Source organism: Euleptes europaea, chromosome 2 (genome assembly GCF_029931775.1).
Source record: "Euleptes europaea isolate rEulEur1 chromosome 2, rEulEur1.hap1, whole genome shotgun sequence".
NCBI lineage: Eukaryota > Metazoa > Chordata > Lepidosauria > Squamata > Sphaerodactylidae > Euleptes > Euleptes europaea.
In genome coordinates, this window is record NC_079313.1 from 57,685,359 (window position 1) to 57,711,572 (window position 26,214).

Below are 26,214 nucleotides of genomic sequence, written 5' to 3' on the forward strand. Positions count from 1 at the left end.
ATTACAGAGCCTGATGACTGAACTAAGAAATGTACCACTTTTGAGACTGTTTCAAATGTGCTTTTCTTTCCTTTGTTTCCTTTGGTTTCATCTTTCTTCATTTTAGACCAATTGTTCTGAAAAATAGCCACTGCATTTACATAGAAACGTCTCCTGTGGTCCTGTCTGTTTTGATGTTTGAAGATTTGCCATGTTCAAAACATGTCCACAATTCAGGATTCTTAATGTTAGTCACAGAATAGGAAGCAAAATATTCCCCTTCTACCCTTTTGATCTGGCCATTGGTAAATTCCATTGGTGAAACGCTGTAGAGAAGTTTACACTAGGATTTTGGGTGCTTCAACAGTTCCATAGATAAATAAGAATTTAGTCCTCAGCATGTTTACTAGCCAGCCATTTCTTTTCTTATGTCCTCTGCTGCTATATATCTCAGATCTTGATCTTGAACACTTTTCTAACATTATCAGTGGGGATTACACAAATATATTTAGATGTTTATTTCTATGGACTAAAGAAATCAGTTTTTGAGTGCGTTGAATGTTCTATCACAAAACACAACCGTGATATTTAAACAGAAGTTTTTTAAAAGAAAGAAATAGAATGAAATGCAGTTAAAGCGTTCATGGCCTCTTTCTCTCTCCTTTTTCCTCCCGCAAGTGCCTGTACCATTTAGGAGGCTATGACCTTTACAGATTTATATCTGGGACTCAAAAAAGCTACTATGAGGAATATAAAGCATTCCAAAATATAGGATAATCTACTGTTGTGAAAGTTGGGTAGGGCATGTTGTACTCCAGTTACCACACCGTTTGACAATGGGGAAAGATAAAGGGGAGCCACTAAGTTGGATTTGGAAACTGACTGCTCCTAATTATAATTGCTGGGCAAAGAATAAGGGGTTGGTACAACTTGGAGAGGTTCCTAAAGAAATGCATTTACAGGTTAGGAGTGTTATTAATCATGCAAACCTAAGGGGGGGCGGAGCCACATAGGAGCTGGCATGAGCCCAGCGCCGGCAGCTGTGCCACTCGGGACTGTCCAGAGTGGTATGGATGCTGCCACAGGGCAATTTATGCCAGTGCTAGGAAGCGGTGCAGCAGCGCAATTCCAGTGCGCCATCGCTGCCTCTCTGGCAGCGTTTTTCTATTGCAAGAGTTCCCACCGGTGTCTGGGAGGCTTTTCCGGGATGTTCCTGGGGGTGGAGCTGCCTGTAGGCAGCTTCCAAAGTGGCTGCGCTGTCCCCGGCTGTCGACTAACTAACCCCCTTTAGGATTGGGCTGTAAGTCTTGCCCTTCAGGTGGTGGTAGGGCTTGCCTGTGTGGCACAAACTGCCTTTAGCCAACTCTGGTTAGTTTGCCAGTTAGGGCCTTTATTTTAAAAGCATGATTTTGCCACAGTTATCCATGTTGTTATCACATTCGGCTTGGGTGACTGTATAGCTCTGTATTTGGGTTTGCCTCTGTAGACTGTTTAGAAGTTTCAGTTAATTCAGAATGCGGCAGCAAGCTTACTTGTTCATGCAAATTACGGAGAGTATGTATTGCCAGTGCTTGAAGACCTGTGCTGGCTATCAGTTCATTTCTGGAAAATTTGAAGTGCTGGTTCTTATAAAGTCCTAAATGGTGTAGGACCCCAGGGTATTTTAAGGACTGTCTATTTCCATATAGCCCTGCCCATCACCTTCAGTCAGTAAGTTGTGCATGTTGCCCTATCAGCTGAAATGAGTGCAAGGTGTCCGGTTGTCTGCCCTGTGGGACTTCTCCCCTTCTCATTTCACCTTGTCCCAAGCTTGTTAAGCTTTTGGCACTATGTGAAAACATTTCTTTTTCCCCCTAAGATTTTTGTTAGGTTTTTTTCTTTGTTTCTTCTTTCCTCTCTTGCTTCTCTCACTCTTTCTGTTTTTTTTTCACTTGACTTTCCCTTTTAAAGAGAACTTTTAAAAACTATTCTCAGTTGGTTTTATTGCTCCCTTGTGGTTTTATTGATTCCTACTTGTTGGCTTTTGCTGATCTCTCTTGGCTCTAAATTGATTATTTTAAAACGTTTTATTCAATTGACTTTCTTGGATCTTTCTTTGGTATCCATGCTGTTTTAAGTATTTTTAAATCTGTTGGGATCTGCCTTAGAAATGTTCTGCTGATGATTTCAGATGTGTGGACAAAACAAATAATACTTAAAATTATTTTCTTTTTCAGATTTCCTGTAGATGAAGTAGCTACAGAGCCATTAAAATATACGGAACAACTTCCAGTTGCACAAATAATACACCAGGTAGGCCATTCTATTACTTCTTTTTTTTATTTGCCTCAAGAACTGGTAAGGGCTTTCATCTTCGAAATAAAACTATTTTGTTAGTTTTGCTGAGTAGTTTTATAGCCATCTTGAGTCTCAGTGAGAAAGGTGGGCTGTAAATGGATTAAATAAAATATTCTTGAGTATAATAGGAGCAAAGGTGTCAACTCCCAGCATAATAATGGATTGTTTCTGACTGTCACAAGAAACAGTGTGATGTCCAGGGTGGAGTTCTGTTGTTTGATAAATACCTTCTCAATCTAATTCTTATAGCAGAGACGATACAGGCTGTGTATATACAACATATGCAGAGAAAAGCCAGTATGCACAGGGAGGAAGGGCTGTCATTCAGACTCCACTTTTCCATTGTCCAAAATGTGGAGACATCTATGCAAATTTATGTGTATTTTCTCTATCCCCATGATTAGGATCATTGCTTCAGAATGTTTTTAAACATGGAATAGCGCCTACATACAGTTTATATACCTGTGGGTCCTGCATCCACATTCTGCCAGATGTATATAGGAGTTGTGAAAAGGCATGAGGCCAGTGTGCTTGCTTCCACTCCTCCTGGTCTTGTATTGGTTTGTCCCTGCATATGCTGTATACGCAGGGCTGCAGTCTTTGCCTCCAGGTTTACATGGATGTGCCCAGCTGGAAAGGGGCTAGGGGTAAGAGGATATGACTATGCATAGAATTAGATCTACGATGCTGCCGGTTTTTCCTCATGTGGATTGTTAAGTTAGAGGTAAAGCCAACACAAAGCAATCTGTACGTATTGTTGCATGCATGTCATTGCTGTATTTCATGATTTGACTTGACATGGGAACATTTGGCTAGAAAGTATGCTTCTCTAATCTAAGGGTTCTTTTACCATTTGCATTCTCCCTCCTTTTTCCAATTTGCTCCCTGAGTAAAATCATGCCAAGTGCTGCTTTGTGATAGTTAAAAATGCTGAACCAGTGGTTTTGTTGTATAGTTGTTATGAACTAGAAAAACAGTTTCTAACAGTATAAGTCTACGTGAGTTGTGTGCTGTTTCCAACTAGAGCAGTTCTGTTCTCACAGCTCAGTTGTTATAGCAGCAAAAAGTGGTATCTTATGTGTAGGTATTTCATTCTAATTGTGACCACGTTTAACTGCTGGCGTGCTAAACCATATGCTACTGCTGTTGTCTAAATTGCCCATTATCTACAGCTGAGGCCTTCAGACGCAGCTGCCTTTGAATGAGGCTAGATCAACAGGAAAAATGGAAGTCCACCAAGCATAAAAGTTGTTTGGACCATCCTCTGGGTATTAATTATTATTGTAAGCGTTTCCAAATATCTTTGTCAATCAAAGTAGCTTCCTGTAGTTGAGTTTGTTTGCTGGAGGCAAAGCCAGCTTATAGCTTAAAGGAAACACAGGCTTTATTTTATAACTTTCAAGTGTACAGGCCTTTTCTGCAAGATGTTAAACCCAAAGGAAATTTAAAACTGTAGGCTGAAATCTGCACCTCCGGGAAGAAAATCTGATGTGTTCAGAACATGGAAGATTGGAAATCAGGACCAGTTTGTATGTCAGGAACTCCCCTGGTGTTGTCAGAGCTTCAAATGACCCAGCAGCCTGCAAATGTCACATTTAAAATTCTGTCTTCATGCCTGACTCTCAGCATAAATGAATTAAACAGCAGAGCAGGCAGTAAGTCAATATGTTCTTAGCAGTGAGAGTGAGCAGTGAAACAGTTTGAGGACTGTTTTGGAATAGGTAAATAGGAACTGCTCAGAGCAGTTCACCTAAAGGAATAGCTGATACAGGAAACAGAATTAACCTTTAAGATGGTTGACCTGATGAAATGTCACAGTAATATTTTTACAGCACACACAAAAAAGTAATCTAACTCTGGTGGGTTCATTTGGCTGCTTTGTGCCAGGCCACAATGGAATACTTCTTTGAACAGAATCAGAAAACAAGGCTTCATACAGTTCATCCATTTCCTGGGAAAAAAATATTTCAATCTAATCTAGTGTGTTTTTATCATGCCCTTGCTCAAAAAAGCTCAAGACAGCGTTCATGATCCTCCTGTCCCCATTTTGTCCTCACAACTTGGTGGGGCTGAAAGAGTGACTAGAATTGGAACCCACTGTAGATCCTAGTCTGATTCTCTAACCACAACACTCATACACTTTCTTTAAAAAGCACCTGGTTGAACCCTGATCAGTTAAGCACATTGCTTTTGCTGGAATGGAGTACTTAACTATATGTTGGGTTGTGGTTTCCAACTTTGAACAGAAAAAGATTCTTTACCAACATCTTACTTTTTATCGTCTTTTTATTGCAACCTTTCTTTTCCAAAAAAGTATGGACATCTTCATGAAAGCCTGGTCTGTGAATTATAGTTCATTATTTACCTGCCTGTCCCACCAACCTCATACCAAGCAAGGCTCAGAAACTGAAGTTTGTGGGCACACATTGGCATGGTAGCTGAATATAGGGTGAAACTATTCCCAAAAAGAGTTTTCTCACAGCTGTTTACCATAATGTGACTGCCAAAATGCCATTATGGGTTACTGTTTTGAAGTTTGCCTCTGTTGAATTAACAACAACTAAAGTGGCAGAATGTACCTTGAAGTCAGGGGAAAGTATTTCTAAAAAATAGTGCACATCTAGATTTCAGTTGCTCTGGAATTTAATAAGTTAGTTGAATAAAAATAAAGGGAATAAAATACATTAAATTGAATAAAGTAGTTTAATTCCTAATAAAATTAAAATAATGTAATTAATTTTAAATAGCTTATGTATGTGAGTTTGTTGAGTTTATAGAAAAATCTATGAATTGTTATGGCTTTCTTTTTCACACTTGGGAGTTGGCACTATCCTACAAGGGGCAATTTGTTTTGAATCATAAACAGAGGAATTTGATATAGGTAGGCAATATTTGGAAATACTAAAAGAAGTTCCATTCTGATCCATAAAAGGAGCATTTTTGTCAAGTAAGCTCTACTGTTCAGGGTTTTATTTTTATTTTTCCCCTTTAATGGCATCCCAGAATCCTAATGAGATCTTCCTTCCTTCCTTCCTTCCTTCCTTCCTTCCTTCCTTCCTTCCTTCCTTCCTTCCTTCCTTCCTTCCTTCCTTCCTTCCTTCCTTCCTTCCTTCCTTCCTTCCTTCCTTCCTTCCTTCCTTCCTTTCTTTCTTTCTTTCTTTCTTTCTTTCTTTCTTTCTTTCTTTCTTTCTTTCTTTCTTTCTTTCTTTCTTTCTTTCTTTCTTTCTTTCTTTCTTTCTTTCTTGTTATCATTATCCGTAATAATACTGTTTTAGGTCCTAATTAAAAATTGCTGAACATATATAATTGCAGGAAGATGGCACAGGGTTATGGTCTAAGGGGCCTGAACTACTGACTTAGCACCAAATTCACTCTTTATGGAAGAGTGGAGTTGGTGCTAAATCACACATGTTCCGTATTTCCTCAAGAGTTAGCAAAAAAGAAATTCCAGACCTTGTTAAAAATGGCATCAAAGTTTTCAGAGCAGAATACACATTCTTAACTAATGTTAAGTGGCATGTTTTGCCAATGTTCAGATCCCTGAAGGTGAGGAAACCTTTAAATGTATTCAGACAGTCTTTGGCAGTTTCTTTTTTGCAGAGTCAAGCAGCTAGTCAAATAAAATGCTTTTCTGCCCAGACTGAACAAACATTTCTAGCTTAGGGGTTGAAAGTTGACTGACGAATTCTTGTTGAACAAGGCCTAATTACATTTAGCAAATAATTCTTTCTATTTTTACTATTAACTGTTTATATAGTTTTAATTCAAAGACCCGTATTTAGCTTTTTAATATTACTGCTATGAATATCAGACATAATTATATAAGTCCAGTCCTTTTGAAGTAGATTCCTGCTTGGGGTGAGAGGGTCACCCAGCAAGGGTTCTGCTTGTTAGGTGCAGAACATGCACGCATGTTTGCCATGCATGGAGACCCATGAAGAGGAGCTGGGAATCCTGCCTATTGCAACACGCAGCTTTGGCCGCCTTATTTGTGCCAAGGTGCAGCCTGTGGTGGTCCACCAAGGGTCAAGCAGCTAGTTGAACATTGCTCAAAGCAAGCCAAATGATTGGATCTGGGTATAGTCTCCTGGTAGCCTGGTTGTTAAAGCATCCTTTTGTTTATGGAGCATAGAATCATTTCAAATTTCAAATATGGAGTCAACTTCAATTTTGATCATGCCTGACAAGCCAAAAATTAGACATCAAAAACCTTCTGCAGAGGAAGTGCTTTTTAACCGACATCATTGGGACATTGGAGTAATGGAGTACTAAACGAGCACATCCTACAAATTCCAAAATAGGTGCTGTAGCAAGCATTTAGTACTGGCAAAATTTGTCCCCTGCAAATGTCATATCAGATCTCAACATGATGATGTTTTCATGAAATGTCTGCTATACAAAGGTATACCAAAATAATTCTGTCCTGCAGAAAAGTACAGCTAATGAAGGTGACCCTGTATGGGTGGCTGTTATACTTTGAAATGTCAATGTTTATATCCATTTCACTGATTACATCTGCACAGGCTGTGGAGACCAGAATGGCTTCTTATATAATCACATTCTGCTCTATTTTGATCCCATCAAGATACCTTGTTAACAAACCTTGGTGGAAACTCTGATAGAATTCCATTTCCACCATTTTTGTTTCCCTGGCAACTTCAGTGGATGTTGAGTCTTTGGGAATCAGCAGACTCCACCTTTCCATGAATTCCCCTTGCCTCGGTTTTTACTAAGGGTGTAATGTAATATGACCCTAATTATTATCTATCTGTAGGTATAGATTCATACTCCTACATCTCTATCAATTGTATAACTTGTCCTTCCTCCAAGATATAGCAGTATATAAGGGTTTTTCTGTTTTATTTTCAAAAGATCCTTGTAAATCTGTTGTGAGGTAGTGAGTGCCGTAAGATCATGTAATGGGTGGGCTTTGTCTCTGAGCAAAATCTTCTCATGCATCTTTCCAGTTCAAGCCCACCAGTCTTTCTACCATGCTACCTGCGCTCTCTTTGAGATCACATAACTGCAGCATAAGAGCAACAGTTCGCTTTCATGATATATCTGCATTTTCCGGTTTGTTCTGTTTTCAGCACCGGCATCTTCCACAAATGCCTTATGACTAAAGCTGGTTTCCATGTTAACATTTTTGTACAGCTCTATGCTTTTATGAGGTACCAGGCTGCAAAAAATTGGACTGGCTATCTAAGTGTATATATTTTTTCTGTTCCATGCATTGGGAATTGGATAGGAGGACGAACTTCTTATCACTTGTATCAGAATGAACAAGGGTAGTTTTATAGTGATGGTCACATAACACATTTTTTAACATAGTTGAGATCCTGTATCGATGTATTCAAATTGTAACATGTGAATTGGTATTCAGTGTGTTTACTGAAGACCTTGTCTGTAAAGTATGGACTTCTGTACTATACAGTCTAAAGCTATCTTTGGGCACATGCATAGCAAAAAAGTCAGTGTGACTTGAGCAATGCACAGATCAACCTGCAGTAATTCCTTTGATTAGCTGGAAAAATAGGTGCTGTGATGATGACAATTGCAATTAGGTTTATCTGTGTAGAGGTAGGTTAGTTTTCCACATGATTTCTGGCATGCCCGTGTTGAAGGACAGCTCCAAGATGCCTATATGTAGAGAGAATAACTATATGAACTATTTTTAGGCAAAGAATTAATGATCTACAGTAAGCATATTATTCTGGGAAGCCATTTCTCCTCTGCCTTGTTCCATGTTTCTTCAGTCCTGTAACTGTTCTCTTGATATGATTAGTCAAGCAGCATGCTATACATTTGGCACATATAATGGCAGTGAAACCATGTCACTGTTCTCCTTAAAAGTGTTATATCTTCCTACTTTCCCATATCCTGTTTCCATTCAAAGGGTGTTCTTTTCTTGTGAAGCAAATCCATTCCATCTTCATGGACTCCAAAATGGCTTATTTTCAATCAATTTGCAGCAATATCTACATATTGTAAATTGATTTTTTAAAAAACCTTCCTCCCTAAGAAATATAAGATGGGGTTACTTTGTGCAGAATGCCTGTCTCAAAAGGACAAGTCACTTGAATAGGAACTCATGTCCATCAGGTCTGCATGAATGCATTAGTGCTTGCCATTTTAACCTTGTCAACAGTTGCTTGGTTCATCTGCTGGGAAGCCTATGTCATCAGCACAATCTGATTTGTGGGGGGAGGGGGAGCACAAGCGGAGAAGTAGCAGACTTCTCGTATTTTGGTAGCATACTATCATATTTGGTAGCAGACTATCGCAGAAGTAGCAGACTATCGTATTTTGGTCACGTCATGAGACGACAAGAGTCACTGGAAAAGACAGTCATGCTAGGAAAAGTTGAGGGCAGCAGGAAAAGAGGAAGACCCAACAAGAGATGGATTGACTCAATAAAGGAAGCCCTGCCTTCAGTTTGCAAGATCTGAGCAAGGCTGTCAAAGATAGGACATTTTGGAGGACTTTCATTCATAGGGTCGCCATGAGTCGGAAGCAACTTGACGGCACTTCACACACACACACACAGAGCAGACTTCTAAAGAAGTTACATTTCGCAACTTCACAAGAGAAGTTGATTTCTATTAGAGCTACTCGGTCTCTTTTTTGGAATCTGAATTTGAAATCAAGATTTTAGACTGTGTGGTGAAAAGAGTCCCACTTTGTTAAATGACGACAGGCAGACGGGTCAGATTACATTTGTTTACACATTAGAAGGTTCATTTCACTTTAATTTGTTGAAAATAAAAGGGTGATTAGCATGCTATAGATTTTTATTCATCTCTTACAGAATCAGTTAAGGGTGTTTAAAACTTTAATCAAGCATGGAAAGAGCTTAATAAGTGAACAAAAGCAATGAAGGTTTGAGTCAGATGAAAGCATGGTATGGTTTGTATAGAACACTTATTCTGGGGGTGAAAGCACTCTGAAAAACTAATCAAATACACTGAGGAATTTAGGAATTAGTGAGTGAGAAGTCATCGTGTATACTGGGTTTATGGTTTTCAAAAATAACTGTTAATGGGACACCTGCCCCAGGATGTGGCGATGGCTGCCAGCTTGGAGGGCTTTAAGAGGGGAGTGGACATGTTCATGGAGGAAAGGGGTATTCATGGCTATTAGTTGGAATGGATGCTGGTCATGCTGCATACCTGTTCTCTCTAGTATCAGAGGAGCATGCCTATTATTTTGGGTGCGGTGGAACACAGGCAGGATGGTGCTGCTGCAGTCTTCTTGTTTGTGGCTTCCTGGGGGCACCTGATTGGCCGCTGTGTGAACGGACTGCTGGACTTGATGGGCCTTGGTCTGATCCAGCAGGGCCTTTCTTATGTTCTTAATATGTGAGGATACCATGTGAGGTTTTTTGCTCCTTAAACAGCCACACTAATTTCCTAGAAATAGTTGAACCTGTGGTCTTCCTTGTAATATCTCAAATGAGGCCTCACCATGCTGGCTCAGAGCAGCACTGGGCGAGTTAGCAAGAGAGCAGGGCTGGGGAGGGGGGAGGAGGAGGCTTTGCTGCACTGGCCAGAGCAGCACCGAACAAGCTGGCAAGAGAGCAGGGCTGGGGGTGGGGGAGAGACCTGGAGCCACAATGGAAGGGAAGATGGCACACCCCCCCCGCGTGAGTTTCGCGGTCACCTACTTGTCATTTCAAAAACTCAAGTATCATAACCCCATTTCTCTTTACCAACCTGTTATAATTATGAGGTGGTGTCCATGAGAATACTCTAACAGAGTAAATCAGTCTAATAACGGTAAATGTAGTCCCCAGGGCAAACACCAGGTCATTACTGACCCGTGGGGCGATGTCACATCACAACGTTTACTAGGCAGACTGTGTTTACGGCGTGGTTTGCCATTGCCTTCCCCAGTCATCTTCCCTTCAACCCCAGCCAATAAATTATACTAAATTTCTGGAGACAAACAGGAGAGAGATCATGGATGTGATCTGAGGAGGTATACTGAAGATAATATTCTGTGAAAGAGAGAGCTGAGTAAGAGATCATAGGCCTACTTAACCACTTGCATTCAACCCAAGACTCCACAGCAGTTCAACCCTTTTACATTCAAGTCTGGGAGCTACAACTACATCTGACTGCTCCCATCCAGCCAGAGTCCCTGTAGCCATCACACTTCCTTTTAGGAAGACACAGCTTAAAACACATGCCAGTTTACTGGATGGCTCCTGACCTAGTTGGCCAAGAGGAGAATGAAAGGGCAAGGTGGAGGAGGAAAACTGAACAATATATAAACATTTCTACTGTGCATACAGCAATATCAACAAGCTAAGTAATTTGAAGTCATATTCCTTGGTATTGTCCATTTATTGTAACACATATTTCTTCAGGTGCAGTATGAAATTATTTAATATTGAAAGTTTTAATTCAAGCAACATCTAGATTTTATAATATAAGCTACCTGGGGCAAAATATGGAGAAAATAACATATGCTTAAGGTACAGTCTCTCCCAATATGGACCTAAGTATATTATCCTGTCTTCCCCACACTTCCTCCTGGTGTAGTGGTTAAGAGCGGTGGAGTCTGATCTGGAGAACCGGGTTTGATTCCCCACTCCTTCACATGAGTGGCGGAGGCTAATCTGTTGAACTGGATTTGTTTCCCCACTCCTACACACGAAGCCAGCTGGATGACTTTGGGCGAGTCACACTTTCTCTGCCCACCTACCTCACAGGGTGTCTGTTGTGGGGAGGGGAAGGGAAGGCAATTGTAAGCCAGTTTCATTCTCCCTTAAGGGGCAGAGAAAGTCGGCATATAAAAACCAACTCTTCTCCTTCTCCTTCTCGGTTTGCCTTTGCCTGATTATGAGCATTTTCAGCAGAGGTGCTGCCCTTGAACAGCCTTCCAGAAAAGATCAGGAGAGCTCTCGTCCTGACAGGGTTTAGGCAGCATTGTAAAACAGTGTTGTTTGGAAGCTAATCCATGTTGCCTTATGGTAACTTCTTCCCAGATATTTATGGGTTATGATGATATGTCTGTGATTATATTGTCTAGGTTTTAATTGTTTCTGCGCTGTGCCTGTTCTTTGGTGCAAATTGTTTGTAAGCCACTTAGAAGCTCTTTTGATGGGAGATGTGGTGGGATTTTACATTTGAATAAATATACGTATTAACAGAATGTAAATCTGTGTGTGAGCACACACACATTTCTGCTTCTTGAGGTATACACTTGGCTTTATTGCTAAGCTTTATGTGGGATTTGTTGGCCTTTTATTTTTCTCAAATCCTCTGATGTGTTGTAGCCCAAGGGCTTCAGCTTTGCCCAAGAGCAGCAAAACAAACATCCTGTTAACAGCAACAAACATCAGTATATAGACTCCTGCACAGTTAACTTAGTTTTGTGGGTATTTTGTACAAATTGAAAATACTACACAAGTGTTGGTGAGAGAGGGGATGTGAAAATAAGAATGTATGTTTTGTGTGCAAAATCAAGCAAAAATATTGCTTCCTAGTAGAAAAATGTATAAGATCTTCAAGGATAACTTTCCTGTGTAGCATTCTTGCTGAGATAATGAGTAAATTCATAAATATTACAGCCAGCTCTTGTAACTGCAAAATGTGTTAGACCCATCAAATAATAATTTGTAACATCCACTTTCCTTAACACTGGAGCTAGCCAAAGGCCAACTCTGAACAGCTGTAGTCAATTTATGCTTGTACTGCACAAGAGTATCTAGCATAATGTCTACCGTTATTTTTCATTTTTACTAAGCCAATGAATTGGATACTCATGGTACTGAAGGGACTAGAAAAGGAGGCTTATGTGTGACCTGCATTTTCTCAGATGTAGTCAGTTACCTGTGCAACGACCACTGTAGTTCTCAATGCACACATGATTATTCATCCTTTTGACAGAGTTGTGAAAAATGCTTTTATGCGTATTGTATTACGGCTTTGATGGGCTCTTCTGAGATATATCTGTTATTTCTAACTTCTCCTTTTTTGAAGTGGAGTATCATATACTTCCTGCAAGGAAGATGGGTTGACTTTGTCTTGACCTACTCCAGCTTTCCAAAGAGTTTAGAATTCTAACATGGTTCTTCTATAGAACTAGAAATGTTGGATGCACTTCTCATCCATCATTCCCAGGTCATGCTCTCCCGATGTATATTGTTGCCTTTCTTCCTGTGCCTTTGTCTTCATTGGTGCCAAAGATGCTCAAATATACATTGAGGATGACAAGCTTACTCTCTAATGTAGCTTGTATTATAGGCATCCATCAATGCCAGTCAGTAGTTGTTATGCTCTGTGTGAGAGGGCAACTGTATTATTACTACTAAGGGAAATTGAAATGCTTGCTTTTGTATGCTGCACCACATGTTGATCAGAAATATCCTCTCATTTCTGAGAAGAATTCTATAAAGTGCAAACCAGTTTTAGATGTGTTTAATTTTCTCAGCTTCTCCAGAACATGCTGAAAATTCTGTTATATTCCTTTATATTATATATATGCCTTGAGATTCTGCCTGAACAGAGAATCTAAAAGAATATATATGTGTATGTGTATATATATTTACACACACACACACACCGAAACATATACATACATACATACATACATACATACATACATACATACATGTGTGTGTGTGTGTATATATATGTATGTATGTATATATGTGTATGTTTCGGTGTGTGTGTAAATATATATACACATACACATATATATTCTTTTAGATTCTTTGTTCAGGCAGAATATCAAGGCATATATATATAATATAAAGGAATATAACAGAATTTTCAGCATGTTCTGGAGAAGCTGAGAAAATTAAACACATCTAAAACTGGTTTGCACTTCATAGAATTCTTCTCAGAAATGAGATAATATTTCTGATCATACAGTCTTTTACCCCAGCTTGTTCAGAAGCTGTTCCAAAGCATTTCATAAATTTCATATGAATTTTCATACACGGAACAATTAATTTACAGAAACAAGCAATGGCTAGAGGGGATTTTCCCCTCAGACAAGTGACAACTTTACTGCCTAGTGCTATAAGATTCTGCTGCTATTTTTTCTCTGCATCCAGATTCTTCCCTATCACGACTGGCTGCCCTCTCCGAGTCAGGCTAAATAACTCATACCATTTTTTAAATGAAAAGGTTTATCAAGAAATAAAAAGTCAAATTAATTAAAATGCGAGTTACAGTAATCTTAAAGGCACACTGGCAAAGAAAATGGAAAAGTCTTTCTAATTATACTTACTACTCTACTACATAGCTGATGTTCCTTGCTATTAAGCTAAGCTGGTTCAGGCCTTGGCTTCTTACATTGCGGCATTGTTGTAGTCAAGCAGAATAACGTGCAAAGCAGCTCAGGTGATGAAGAAGGTTAACATAGAATGAGTATGGCTAAACTTATGGCAATATGTTTGGGGACTCCTGAATTAAGTTGTAGTAGCTGAACTCTGTAGCAGTGACTTACCCACCCAGGACTCACCTGGGTTCAGTCCTGACAGCTTGTAGATTCAGCTTTAGAATCAGTTTTCAGTGCTTGGATTTAACTATGGAGCAAATGAAATCAGAATTTAGAGAGCCAGTGTGATATAGTGGTTAGATGGAGTGTTGGACTAGGATCTGGGAGACACAGATTAGAATCCCTACCCTGCCATTGAAGATTGCTGGGTCACCTTGTATTTTACATTGTTCAACAGCTTTGGGTCCCCATTGGGGAGAAGGGTGGAGTATAAATGAAGTAACTCAACAGAATGTAAAAAGTGAGCAAGCATGTCTGGAATCCTATCTTTTACTACTAAATAATTTCTGATGTATCATCCAGGATTAGAAGTATAGGTTTTATTCAGTTGGAGGGTTCGGCTTCCAGGTAATTTGTGTGTGTGTATTTATTTGGAGGATTGATATCATGTTTAGCTCTGGCACTTCACTTACTAAAATGAACCACTATATATTGCCTAAAAATCTACCCACGTTCTCATGTTCCCACATGAGATTGCATGTCATAAAATGATGCTAAATGTATTTATTTATTTGTTCTTTATTTATAATCTGCTTTTCTTCCAAATGGAGGCACAAAGCACTTTACAGCGTCATTCTTTTCTCCTTATAAACCACAACACTGTGAGCATAGTTAGGCTGAGAGAGAAATATGGGCCACAGGATACCCAGCAACTTTCAGTGGCAGAATTGGGATTCAGACCTGCTTCTTCCAGAACCTAGTTTAACTTTCAAACCACTGGACCATGGTGGCCAATATGGGTCTTTTTTTCTACCTTATACAGCTTTTGAGATCCTTTGTTCTGCTTATCAGAGTTATTGAAAGGTGGCTACATATGTGTATGCTGGAGTACTCTCTTTGCTTTGGCTGTGAGGGCTATCTGTTTGACTACAAAATCAGGCTGTTTGGTGCAATACCTTGCTGGTCTCTTTTCTGTGGTAGAACCTTTCCATTAGGCAAATAATTCCCTCTCTCTCTTTTTCATTTATTCTCCTCTCCTCTGAGGCTCATTATGCTACATCTGTCTACATTTGTCATTATTAACCCATGCTCTTGCATAACTGTATTCAGAATCTCTGGATCTGTCTGCAGTGCTTCTCATTTATTTGCTGCTCCTTCATTTTTTAAAAAAAAATCAGAAGACTGAATACTATTTAGGTCATGCCTGCAAGTTGTTTCTTTCGGGAATATGAGGAATATCATAGCTAGTGTATAAATAGTATGCAAATAATGCCCTCCTTAATTGCACAGGAATAGACTCAAATATATGTGCAAGTGTTAATGACCTTAATAGCTTTGACAGCATCTTAATATACCATGCGCTGTTGTATGCATGGCATTAAGAGATATATGCCTACTGTAGCTGAGGGCACAGAAATCAATTTCTAGCATTTCTTTAATACTGAGAATTTAGTATGTCAGTAGCATAGTATACTCTGCTGAAGTGTTAAAGCCAGCAGTAGGTCTGATTTACCTTGCTAGCATAAGCCACAGGAATAACATTAGGCACCAATAATAAAGCTGAAGATGCCTATCGCATTAGCTTACAGCACATCAGTTGGTTTCTGTAGAAGTGTTCTCTAATGTGTAGAAGAAGATTAAACCAAAAAAAGAAAATTCCACCTGATATGATAAATTCAGTTTTGAATTGCACCGAGGTTTTCCTAATGGTAAGATTAAGTCTTTTTGTTCTTTTAAATATTCTTCATAGAAGGGAATTTTAGAACTTCTTTTAAAAAAGGAAAATTGAGTTACTTATGTTTATTTTGCAAAGCCTTGCTTTAACTGTAATTTTTAAAAAAAATAATTTATACCAAATTATATTTGCATTGAAAAAGGATTAAATTAAATGCAAAAGGAGTCCCAATGGCATAGAATTGCACCAGAGATGATGGGATTTCCTGCTTTTGCAAGACTTGAGCATAAGCTGAGAATTCCTGATCAGAGATAGAATACATAAATTTCTCTATACCCCCCCAGCCCCAGAAGTCAGAAGTAAGTTATGATTAATTAGAATAATATCAGGTCTTTCACTGTAATTTTGTAAATTTTTGCCTAACTATTCAGACATTTTAAATGGTTGCTCTAACAGACTTTGTCACCCCCTCCCCCAGCACCAAGTGTTACTTTAAAAGCATTGAGGGTTTTTAGGCTAAGTAGGTGTGCCAATTAAGTAGTTGACATTTTTTATATCATGGTGGGAAAATTTGCCTAATGGCCTTGAGTGGTATGTTACGGAACTGATTTATCCTATTGTTAATTACATCGATTTACAGATATCAGTATGAGGTATACACAAATTAAACAGAGTACTTTAAAAAGGATATATTATTTCTAGAGTTTTCACCTGTATAACTTCAATGCCCTTCTGCAGTGTCTGCTAATTGATCAACCAGGCTAAAAGGGTATATGAAAACAACTTTTATTTAGCTGTATTAATGTTGATATTTAATTTTTAGCAAGTATAGATCCCTAAGAATTACGGGAATTCAAGGCAAATTTAGGGCTTCTACTGCTGATGTTTTGCAGTCTTAATATAATTATACAGCTTTGTAATAGGCTGCATTCAGACATAACATTTAACCACAATGTGTATGATCCCACCTTGTTGATGGACTCATGCATATTCTTTGTTCTGCCCTCTTCTTTCTCTTCTCATGTAGAGTGCAGTGAAGAAATCCTGCTTAGAAACTAACTCTAGCTACCCCAAGGTTTGAGTGTAGGCACATGAGTTCATCAGAGGTAGTGCTTGCTAACTTTCCCACTAGGTTAGAATCCCAGTTTATGTGGAAAATACTGTCCCCAGCTAAGTAGACAGAGGTTGCCGGCAGCCCCTTGTTTACATCGTGAGTAGAATGCTGTACTGGTTGGAGCCAGTGTCAGGTTGCACATTTGGCCTTCTGGAAGGAAGGAAGAATAATGTCAGCTTCCAATTGAAAATTTAAAAGCCAATGTCAAGAGTCCCTCTAACTCCAAATGGAACACACTTGTCTCAAACTCTGTTCGCATGTGCACTCCCAGATCTCTGTGTCAAGGAATTTTTAGTCTATGCTTGAAATGAACTGGACGTTGAAGGAGCTTGGAACTGTAAGTTTTGATCTTTGTTAACATAAAATTAACAAAAGGAAAAGCGGGAAAATTCAGATAGACTAAAAAAGCAATATAAAATATATTGTGAGCTGCCCTGAACCCAACCCTAGTCAGGAAAGGGCAGGATAAAAATCCAATAAATAAATAAAAATACTAAATTTCAAGTATTACTGAAATTTGAGTAACTAGATAGCATACAAACATCACACACACATTTGGAGAATAAGCAACAAGAAGTAAACCATATAATTCCTAGAAGCTTTCCCAGTTATGCAGATATTCCTCCCTCAGGCTGGTCCAGAACATTAGAATTCACCTTGATGTTATTATGAGCATAGTGTCCTGGGGGTGGGGGGGGACACACAGAGGATGCAGGTTCTCTCTGAGCAGCGCTTACATGAAGGGATGCACAGAAGAAGGCAATGGTAAACCTCTTCTGATTATCTCATACCTCGAAAACCCTATGATGAGGCTGCCAAAAATGAAAGAAGCTCTAGTGCTGGAAGGTGGAACCCCCAGGTAGGATGGCACTCAATTAGTTACTGGGGAAGAGCAGAGGACAAGTACGAATAGCGCTATTCTTACTGATGCAACTGGACTAAAGCCGAAAGGATGTTCAGTGGCTGATGAGAATGGATGAAAAAGAAAGTCCAAAGCTGTTCGAAACGTATAATAGGAGCATAGATGAGAAGCAAAAGTAAAAGGTGAGTCAATCCATCTCATGTTAGTGTGTGCCAGTGTATCTCGACATGTGCTGGAGAAAACAGAAAAATTACAGGTGAACATCAAGAAGACAAAGCAATAATGACTGAACAATCACACAACTTTAAGGTTGATCATGAAGAAACTGAAATTATTAAAGTTTTTCTATTTCTTGGCTCAATCATAAACAAAAAGAGAGACTGACCAAGAAATCAGAAGATTGAAACTGGGAAGGACAGTCATGAAGGAGCTAGAAAAGTTTCTCAAATGTAATGATGTGTCACTGGTAACCAAGATCAAGATAGTTCATACCCTAGCATTCCCTATTACTATGTATCTGTGCATTCCTGAGAATCAACGTAGGGGAATGGCGGGGAGAAGGCACAGTCGAGCCGCCTCCTAAACAGTTCCACCTACGCCAAGAAACAAAAAAAAAAGCCTTTTTGCGGCTTTCTTTTGTTAAATAGGGCCTTTTCGCCCCATAGGGAACAGCAAGGCTGTGCCTGCTAAAAAGCTAACTAGATCCTTTAGAAAGGGAGAGACAAGCATAGTTCTACACCTATGAAATTTTGGACAATCCAATAGACAATGGAGCAGGGTGTCAAGGCTCCTTGTGTCACAGCTACAAAGTCTATCTGCAAATGGAATCCTCCCAAAGCGGCCAAAAAGTTCTGCCGTTGGGGTTGAATTAAGGCAAGCCAACATAAAGGCTCGTCGGTATTTGGGAACTGTCAAGTAGTCAAGATAGACTGGGCTGGAGTTTGGATACACCAATGCCAAATGAAGACGAGAACAAACTCTAAGGGCACGGATTCTGGTACTGAGCTCATCTAAGGCATAGAGGCGTTTCAAAATCAGATTTTTAATAGAGGTCAGACTAAGGCAATTGATATCATTAGGGGAGATCCCCAAACAGTTCAGGTGAGAGGTTACTAGTTTCTGCCAGGTTGTTCTAAAATCGTCCATCCTCAGTAAAAAGAGGCCACCTGTTTCTGGGGAGGTGAAGGTGAGCTTCAGCCAAAATCCAAAAGCAGATGCCCAGGCTCTTGCCCCTAAGGAGCACTCGCCTAGTTCAGCTCTAAATACAATTCCTGCCACACAACATGGATCTCCCATGATTCTTTGAAAGAATCTAGCAGAAAAGGTATTGAGCTGATTGTGGCAACCAGATATCTAAATTGGGGCACCGTATAACAGTTGGGCTCGCACCTTAGCATTAAACACTGAGAGTGCCACAGGTATATATTGACCTTCTTTGGAGAAAAAATACGAGTTAGTGCATTGGTTATTTGAGCAGCTAACAGTTGGGCCTCTTCTATATGTTGTTTCCATGACAAGTTAAAATGAAAAAGTACTCCCAGCTATCGAAATTGTTTAACTTGCTACAACTTTTGCCCATTGATTTCCCAGTTATAAATTGGAGGTCTATGTCACTTAGTAAAAATCATAATCTTGGACTTGTCATAATTAATTTCCAGTTTTTCTCCAAAACAATAATAAGAAAAAGATTTCAGCAAATGCCGAAGGCCTATAGGAGTACGAGAGAGAAGGAGGGTATCATTTGCATATAGCAGTATAGGAATTTCCACATTAGCTAAAAAAAGGGAAGTGATGATCAGGTGATGGTCTCAGGAAGCCAAAAAATAGATCCATTAACAGGGGAGTGTTTATGTTCTGAGATGAACCTGGATACTTCCTCATGAGTTTGTATCTTGATTGCCTGTAGCCTTATCTTAATGTCTCTCCTGCAATCTTAATGTATGGTCTGAGAAATCATTAAGGTGACCCAGAAACATGGCTCCTGACCCAGGGCTGCTTGAGGGGGTTACAAAGCAGATCTATATTCTTCTAAGTCCATTAAAGCCAGTGGGCCTAGAAGGGCATAAAAATGAGAGCAAGAAAGGAAAGGGGAATCTGAAAAGGATCTGGATCTGGGTGGATAAATATAGCTAGATTGATTTATTAAATACAGTCATTGATTTATTAAATACAGTCATTGACTAGCATAACAATAAAAATTAAAAAGGGGCAATCACAATAGTATACAGTCCTACAATAGTACAATTAATTAGCTGTTTCAGATAGCAACAACGATCTCCGTATCCTGGTAGCAGTATAACAAAACTTTGCCACTAGATGTGAGATGGTGGGATTCTTATCTTCAAGTAAAAAATTCACCATGAAGACACTATCATGACTATCCCTCAGAGGTCTGCCTGTTACTCAGTCAGGGCCAATCTTCTCCTCCTGGGTTGCCCACGGACCAGTCAGGTGAGGAACCTAGACATCTGTCTTGGTATATTCCAGCCTTCTATCATCATGTGCCTTGCCTGCCAGGTCTAGAAGAAGATTGAGTAATGTCAATCATATATTAGAGACAGTGAAAAATTAATGTGGTCTACTGGGTAGCTGTGGTCTCTATTTCTCGGTCTAAGACAGTGATTGTTAATAAGGGAAACGCATGCCCCTCAAAGGGAGATCTATAAATCTTGAGGGCATTCAAATTGTGGGTGGGGTGGGCATTTGGGATTTGAGACAGCCCCTTCTCCCCATGTGCAATAGCTTCCGACAGCTGATGGACAGAGTTTGTTTATAATGCTCACTCAACACTAAGAATAAAATCCCAGATGCTAGATTTCTCCTTCAGGCCCTTAAAAATCAAGCTTAACATTAAAGAGCTGGCTGATAGGTCTTTTTAAATGTATGCCTAAGATCTGTGTGTTGTATTAACACATCATAAGTATACGTGTATAAATAAAGCTGCCTTGTCTGGAGTGCTGTTTTTATGTCCTCATTTTTAAATTGTGGCTGGGGAGTATTCAATAATAGGGCTGCATACCTGTGACAATGATTCCATGTTGTGTGCCGTGATCATCTGGCATTTTTTCCAGACATCGAAGGTAATGGCTCATTGTAAATGATATATCGGAGTAGCAGAAGGGCCTTTCAGGTGTCCTATTCTTTTGCTGTGCTCCCTACTTTATAAGCTATTTCATCTCTCCTGAGGGTAAACCAAAACAATAAAATATAATTGTTACTAATAAATCCAAATCGATGAGCAAGTGCTGCTGCTACACCCCCACATTTTCTCCCTCTCTGTTGTCGTGGATTTGATTTACATTTCATCTACTTCGTTGAGGAATGGTTAAAACCCAGATTCTGTTTGTGAGGTATGGAATGGCCTAGTTCCAAGCAGATAAACAAATTAATCACACTTCAGCCATCATGTAATCTTAATGATGCTGGTATGCCAGTGACTCCTTGTTGTTTATCTTTCTAGACTCGACTGCTGTATACTGTGGCCATGTGACACACAAGTCCATCTTGACAGAGTTGATGAATAGAGAGGGAGAGAGTTATTGGCAGGTTGCTCACCAGGGCTGCTTCCTCTAGCATTGTTTTCCTAAATAATTCAGAAAGGCTGGTATTTTCATCAAATTATTTCTGTTCTCCGAATGAATAGGAAGGAGTAAATGAATAGAGGTGGCTGAAGTGGAGTGTTTGTGTCTGTGGTGTACCAACAGTACTGTGATGTTCCTTGCATTAACATTTGCAGATTTTTGCCATGTCAATTTATTTCCCCCCTCCCAATTGTTTTTGCTTGGTGGCATATATGTATGACATTTCACAAATTCGTACTGAGGTGTACCTTAATTGATCCTAAGAAGATTTATACTCAAGTAGATGGATAGCCCAGGCTAACTCAGTCTTGTCAGATCTTGGAAGCTAAGCAGGGTCGGCCCTGGCTAGTATTTGGAAGAGAGACCACCAAGAAATACCAGGGTTGCTATGTGGAGGTAGGCAATGGCAAACCACCTCTCAACATCTCTTTCCTTGAAAACCCTGCAAAGTCACCATAAGTCAGCTGTGACTTGATGGCTAGAGAGAGAGAGAAATAGAACACCCCCATATGCCATTTGTTCAACATTCATTATGATGATCTTGCTATCTTTCCTTTCCTTCTTTTGTATATCCTGCCTTTTAACATTGAGGGGACTGGGAAAGGCCCTGACTACACACTTGGTAAGCCACAAAAATCAGAGCATACTGGTTGCATTGTGGGGGTTGACATTTGTTGGCCTCTATGCACGTAGGTCCCTGTGCAAACATGATGGGCCAACGTGTGTATTGACAGCAGCTAGGGATACTGGGAGAAGCAGCACCAGGCAAGCCCAGCCCCTTCAAAAGTGAGTCAAATATTTGACTAGAGCTCTGGTTGCTGGGAAACTGGGACTTCTTCCATCCCTCAAGCATAATGATTGAGGACTTTGCAGTGGCATAAATGTTCTATTCATCTGTTGTATAGTACCTTTGACAAAGAAGACTAATTCCTCCCTGCGCCTCCGATATACTCCGTGTGTCCTTAAAAGCAAAGTTTTATGTATATAAAATGAATGTATGTATATGTATGACAACCACATGATTATGGAATCTTCTCACCAGGGGTGTGCACCAGCCCCCTAACTCTCAATCTTTAGGAGGCAGCTGAAGACCAGTTTATTCAGGACGGCATTCAATTAGTTTAGTCTTTTTACCTATCAGCATTTTTAAATTATGATTTTACTTCATGGCCCTTTTATGAGGTTTATGTATTTTTATGTTTTATATTCTCTTTACATTGTAAGCCTTGAGTTCTGTAAGGTAGAAAGGCAGCTAATAAATGTTTTAAATAAATAAGTAAGTAAGTAATCCCCTGTCAGCTGCCTGGCAAAGGTAAATTAACAAGTTTGTGCCCTGTGTCTTGGAAAACAAAACAATGGCCCACAGCCTAGAAACAATTTATGTTCCAGTTCTGAAAACTGAAAAAAAAGATGTCAAAGACTGCAACAACTATTGGCCATTTTATTAATTTCTCATATGCAAGAAAAGTGATGCTCAAAATCTCACAACAAAGACTGTTATCATATATGGAACAAGAAATGTCAGATGTTCAAGCTGGATTCAGAAAAGGAAGAAGCACTAGAGATCATATTGCAAATTTATATTGGTTACTGGAGCATACAACAGAATTTCAGAAGAAAATCAGCTGTTTCATAGATAAAAGCAAAGTTTTTACTATATGGATCACAAAAAGCTATGGTTGGTTTTAAAACTAATGAGTGTGCCACAATGTCTGATTGTTTTGATGCACAACCTGTACTCTGGACAAGAGGTTACTTTTAGAACAGTATATGGAAAAACAAAATGGTTTCCAATTAGCAAAGGTATCAGACAAGAATGTTTTTGATCTCCCTGCCTCTTCAATCTGTATGCAGAACACATCACAAGAAAAAATTGATTAGATTTAGGTGAAGGTGGAGTTAAAATTAGTGGAAGGAACATTAACAATTTGAGACATGCAGACGGCACCACATTACTGGAAGAAGATAGTCGACTTGAAATGACTCCTGATGAAGGTTAAAGCAGACAGTACCAAAGCAGGATTACACCTGAACATCAAGAAGACAAAAGTAATGATTACTGGGGAATTACACAACTTTGACAATAAAGAAATAGAAATTATTCAAGAGGGTTGAACAATTGTTCAAGAGGGTTGAATTCATAGGGTTGCCACATGTCAGAAGCAACTTGACAGCACTAACACACACAGCCTAATCAGAAGCCAGACTGAAAGGAATCATATGTTTGACACAAACACTGCTTCCCAGAAGTATGATTTTTAACATTGCTTCCAGATACCTTCAACTATATTCATTAATATCCCAGGTAATGCACTCTGTTCTCCATATAAATATATCCTTCAGAACAAGGCATTTCATAAACAGAGATTTTGACTCTGTGAATCCATTCTGAATCTCATGGCAGCTTTCAGTCTACCTGCCACCATGCGTTTTTGGTTGCTTTATCCAGTCCACTTACAAAAAGTGATAGAATTTGAGCCATGATTGTCTTTCTTGTTGCCATCCTTAATACAGCGTACACCTCCAGGTTCAGACTTCCATTTCTGACGGAATAGACATTGTAAGGAAGTTTCCATACTTCATCGTGCTTGAATTCAGTTTTGTAAGAAGTTTCTGCTTGTGGGTATGGCAAGGAATTTGGGTGATAGGAAGTTTCATAGTCATGTATTAAATTAGGCCTTGTTTCCCCTTTTTAAACAAATTAAGCTTAATTAAATCTCTCCCAAGAATGTGATGATAGGAAAACCTTTGGACTATTCTGTTAGCTTTGGTGAGATTTAGAGAAAAAACAGGAATGCCTTGCTTTGTGAATTAATTTTATAAACTCCCCAGAAAGGTTAGTAGCAGCTTTATTTGATGCTGCCATATGGTGGAGGTGCTATGTTATTCACAGAATTCTGATTTGAGCTTATAACGTGGATCCTGAAAATCTTTGTTCTTTTGATTGACATAATTTTTCTAAGGAGGGAGTTGATTGCATGCATTTTTTCCTCATCATATTTGTGGGAAGTCTTGTATAGTTATAAAGGTGAAAAGAATGCACTGCCAAAGAGAGCTTGCTTCTACACAGCAATCTGTTTGCAGACCCTCAAAGCCATTGTATAATCAGAGGTTGAGAATTACAGGTACTTGCATAGTATTTTGGGCATACTATAGCTCTTTGTGTCTCCTAAAAACCTTCAGAGTGTGAGGTGATGCTTCTTAACACATGTACTGCAATAACTTCAGATGAGTTTACTCAACCAATTACAATAGAGAAACAGTCACCTCTGTGACTTTTTCATTATTGGGGCACACTTTTGGGAATGTGCTCTGACATGGTCTGAAAAATGATAGAAAATAACATTTCCTCAGATGTGCTGGAAGTATATACCTAATCATGTTGAAGTGCATTTGCACAATGTTTCATTTAGACAGGTGAGAAAAACATATGAAGCTGCTTTATACCACATTAGGCTATGGGTCCATGTAGCTCAGTATTGCCTGTTTTAACTGGCAGTGACTCTCCAGTGTCCCAGACAAAGATCTTTTTAGTATCTGCTGAGACCCTTTTGTTTGAGATGCCATGGAAAGAACCTTAGAACTGCCTTCTCCAAGCTACCACCATAGAGGAATGGTTTGGAATCCTCAGCCTCAACCCAGGGAAATCTTTAACCAAGTAAGCTTTTGCTAAGGGCCGCTAAATAATTCCAATTTCAAGTTGTCACAGAAAGCTTGGCCTGAGGAGATCCTAGAACCAACAGGCTTGCAGTTTGCTCATTTTCTCAGTGTATCAGTTTTGTGGAGGCTGCTCTCAGAAGGACCTGCCAATAGAGCCATGCAGAAGTAAGGAAAAGAGAAGATAATAAAGGACCTTTTCCTGGTTGTCCCTTGGTACATTAGGGGAGGCTGGTAAACAGCATTGTATGCAAACGTCCCAGGTTCAATCCTCAGCTTTTCCAGTTAAAGTGATTAGGTAATAGGTGATGTAAAATATCTCTACCAGAGTCTCTGGAGAGCCCAACAGTTAGACTATGCAGTATTAGCCTTGCTAGACTAATGGTCTGACTTGGTATAAGGCAGATTTGTTTGTGTACTTTCTCTTTCTGACCTACCTTTCCCCTACAATGAATTATCACAGGTCTCCACTTGGGTATTTTAATTGAAATGCAGTTCTAGTTACAACTGTACAGTTGCTGTTGTTGAATTATACAGTGTAAATGAATAAGCAGACAGTTAATCATGTGCTCAACGTTCATCCCTTTCTCTAAACCAAGGGTTTCCATAACATCTGCTTATCATTCAGCTGCTGTTCTCTGTGGAACAATATATTTCACTGTGTTGTATCCATATTTTGAATAACACATATGTGAAAGTTGACTTGATTTTCTCCCCCACAAACCAACTATTTCTTTGTAACTTCAGAAATACCAAACACATGTCAATATATACAACATGGTAAAATATGCAAGTTTATAATTTGTCACAGGGGGGAAATTAATAATTCCAACTGTTGGCTAATAACTTAATCCTCTTTCATACCCACAGTGAAATTAAAGTCCTAACAGAATTCCAGCATAAAAATTGCTTGTTAATCTGTGAAATAGTTTGGAGCATTTTTGTATAATCTCTTTATTTCTGTTTATTAACCAAAGTGTCACAAAGTTGGCACTTAAGTTATAACCATTCTTTTATCATTCACAAAGTTCAGGCAGTGTACAGGGAAGAAACTGCAGCTGATACTTACGTCATTGTAACGGGCATAGTTCCAACCAAGTTCTGATCTTTCAAGCAGAGGCCCTTTAACCTATTGGCAAGTTCTCAGTTCAATTCACTGGATTGTACCCACTGTCCTGGAGGGCTACTTGGGTCAAGCAGCATGCCGAGTCTCAATGATTCTGGCAGTGCTGGGGGGTGTTTTTGGTTCAGACTTGGCTGATGGTGATGGACGTAGACTCACCTGTCACCTTCTCCACACTGCCACCAGCTGGGTTTGCAGTATATTGCAAGCTAAGCTAACCAAATTGCCTAAGCACATCAAAAGGACACAGGTAGTTAATTCCACAAAATCAAACATTTTTATATAGTCCCATTGATAAAAAGGTTATATGGGAGGTGTCCATCTTTGGATTGTTAGTGTTCATAATTGTAGTATTACTCTAACTCCACTTTGTACCGATCTCAATATTTGCCTGGCAGGATCTTTTCTGGAAATAATTCATATTTACTAGACTTT

The 26,214-nt window shown here is 39.3% G+C and overlaps 1 protein-coding gene across 1 annotated transcript in view; it reads left to right on the forward strand.

Moving 5' to 3' along the window:
- Nucleotides 1-26,214, forward strand: part of PIGK (phosphatidylinositol glycan anchor biosynthesis class K) — a 119,059-nt gene that overhangs the window by 88,225 nt on the left and 4,620 nt on the right. Inside the window, exon 10 of the mRNA XM_056844553.1 lies at nt 2,196-2,271. Coding sequence (XP_056700531.1) covers nt 2,196-2,271 — 76 coding nt within the window. The remainder of the gene's footprint in view (nt 1-2,195; nt 2,272-26,214) is intronic.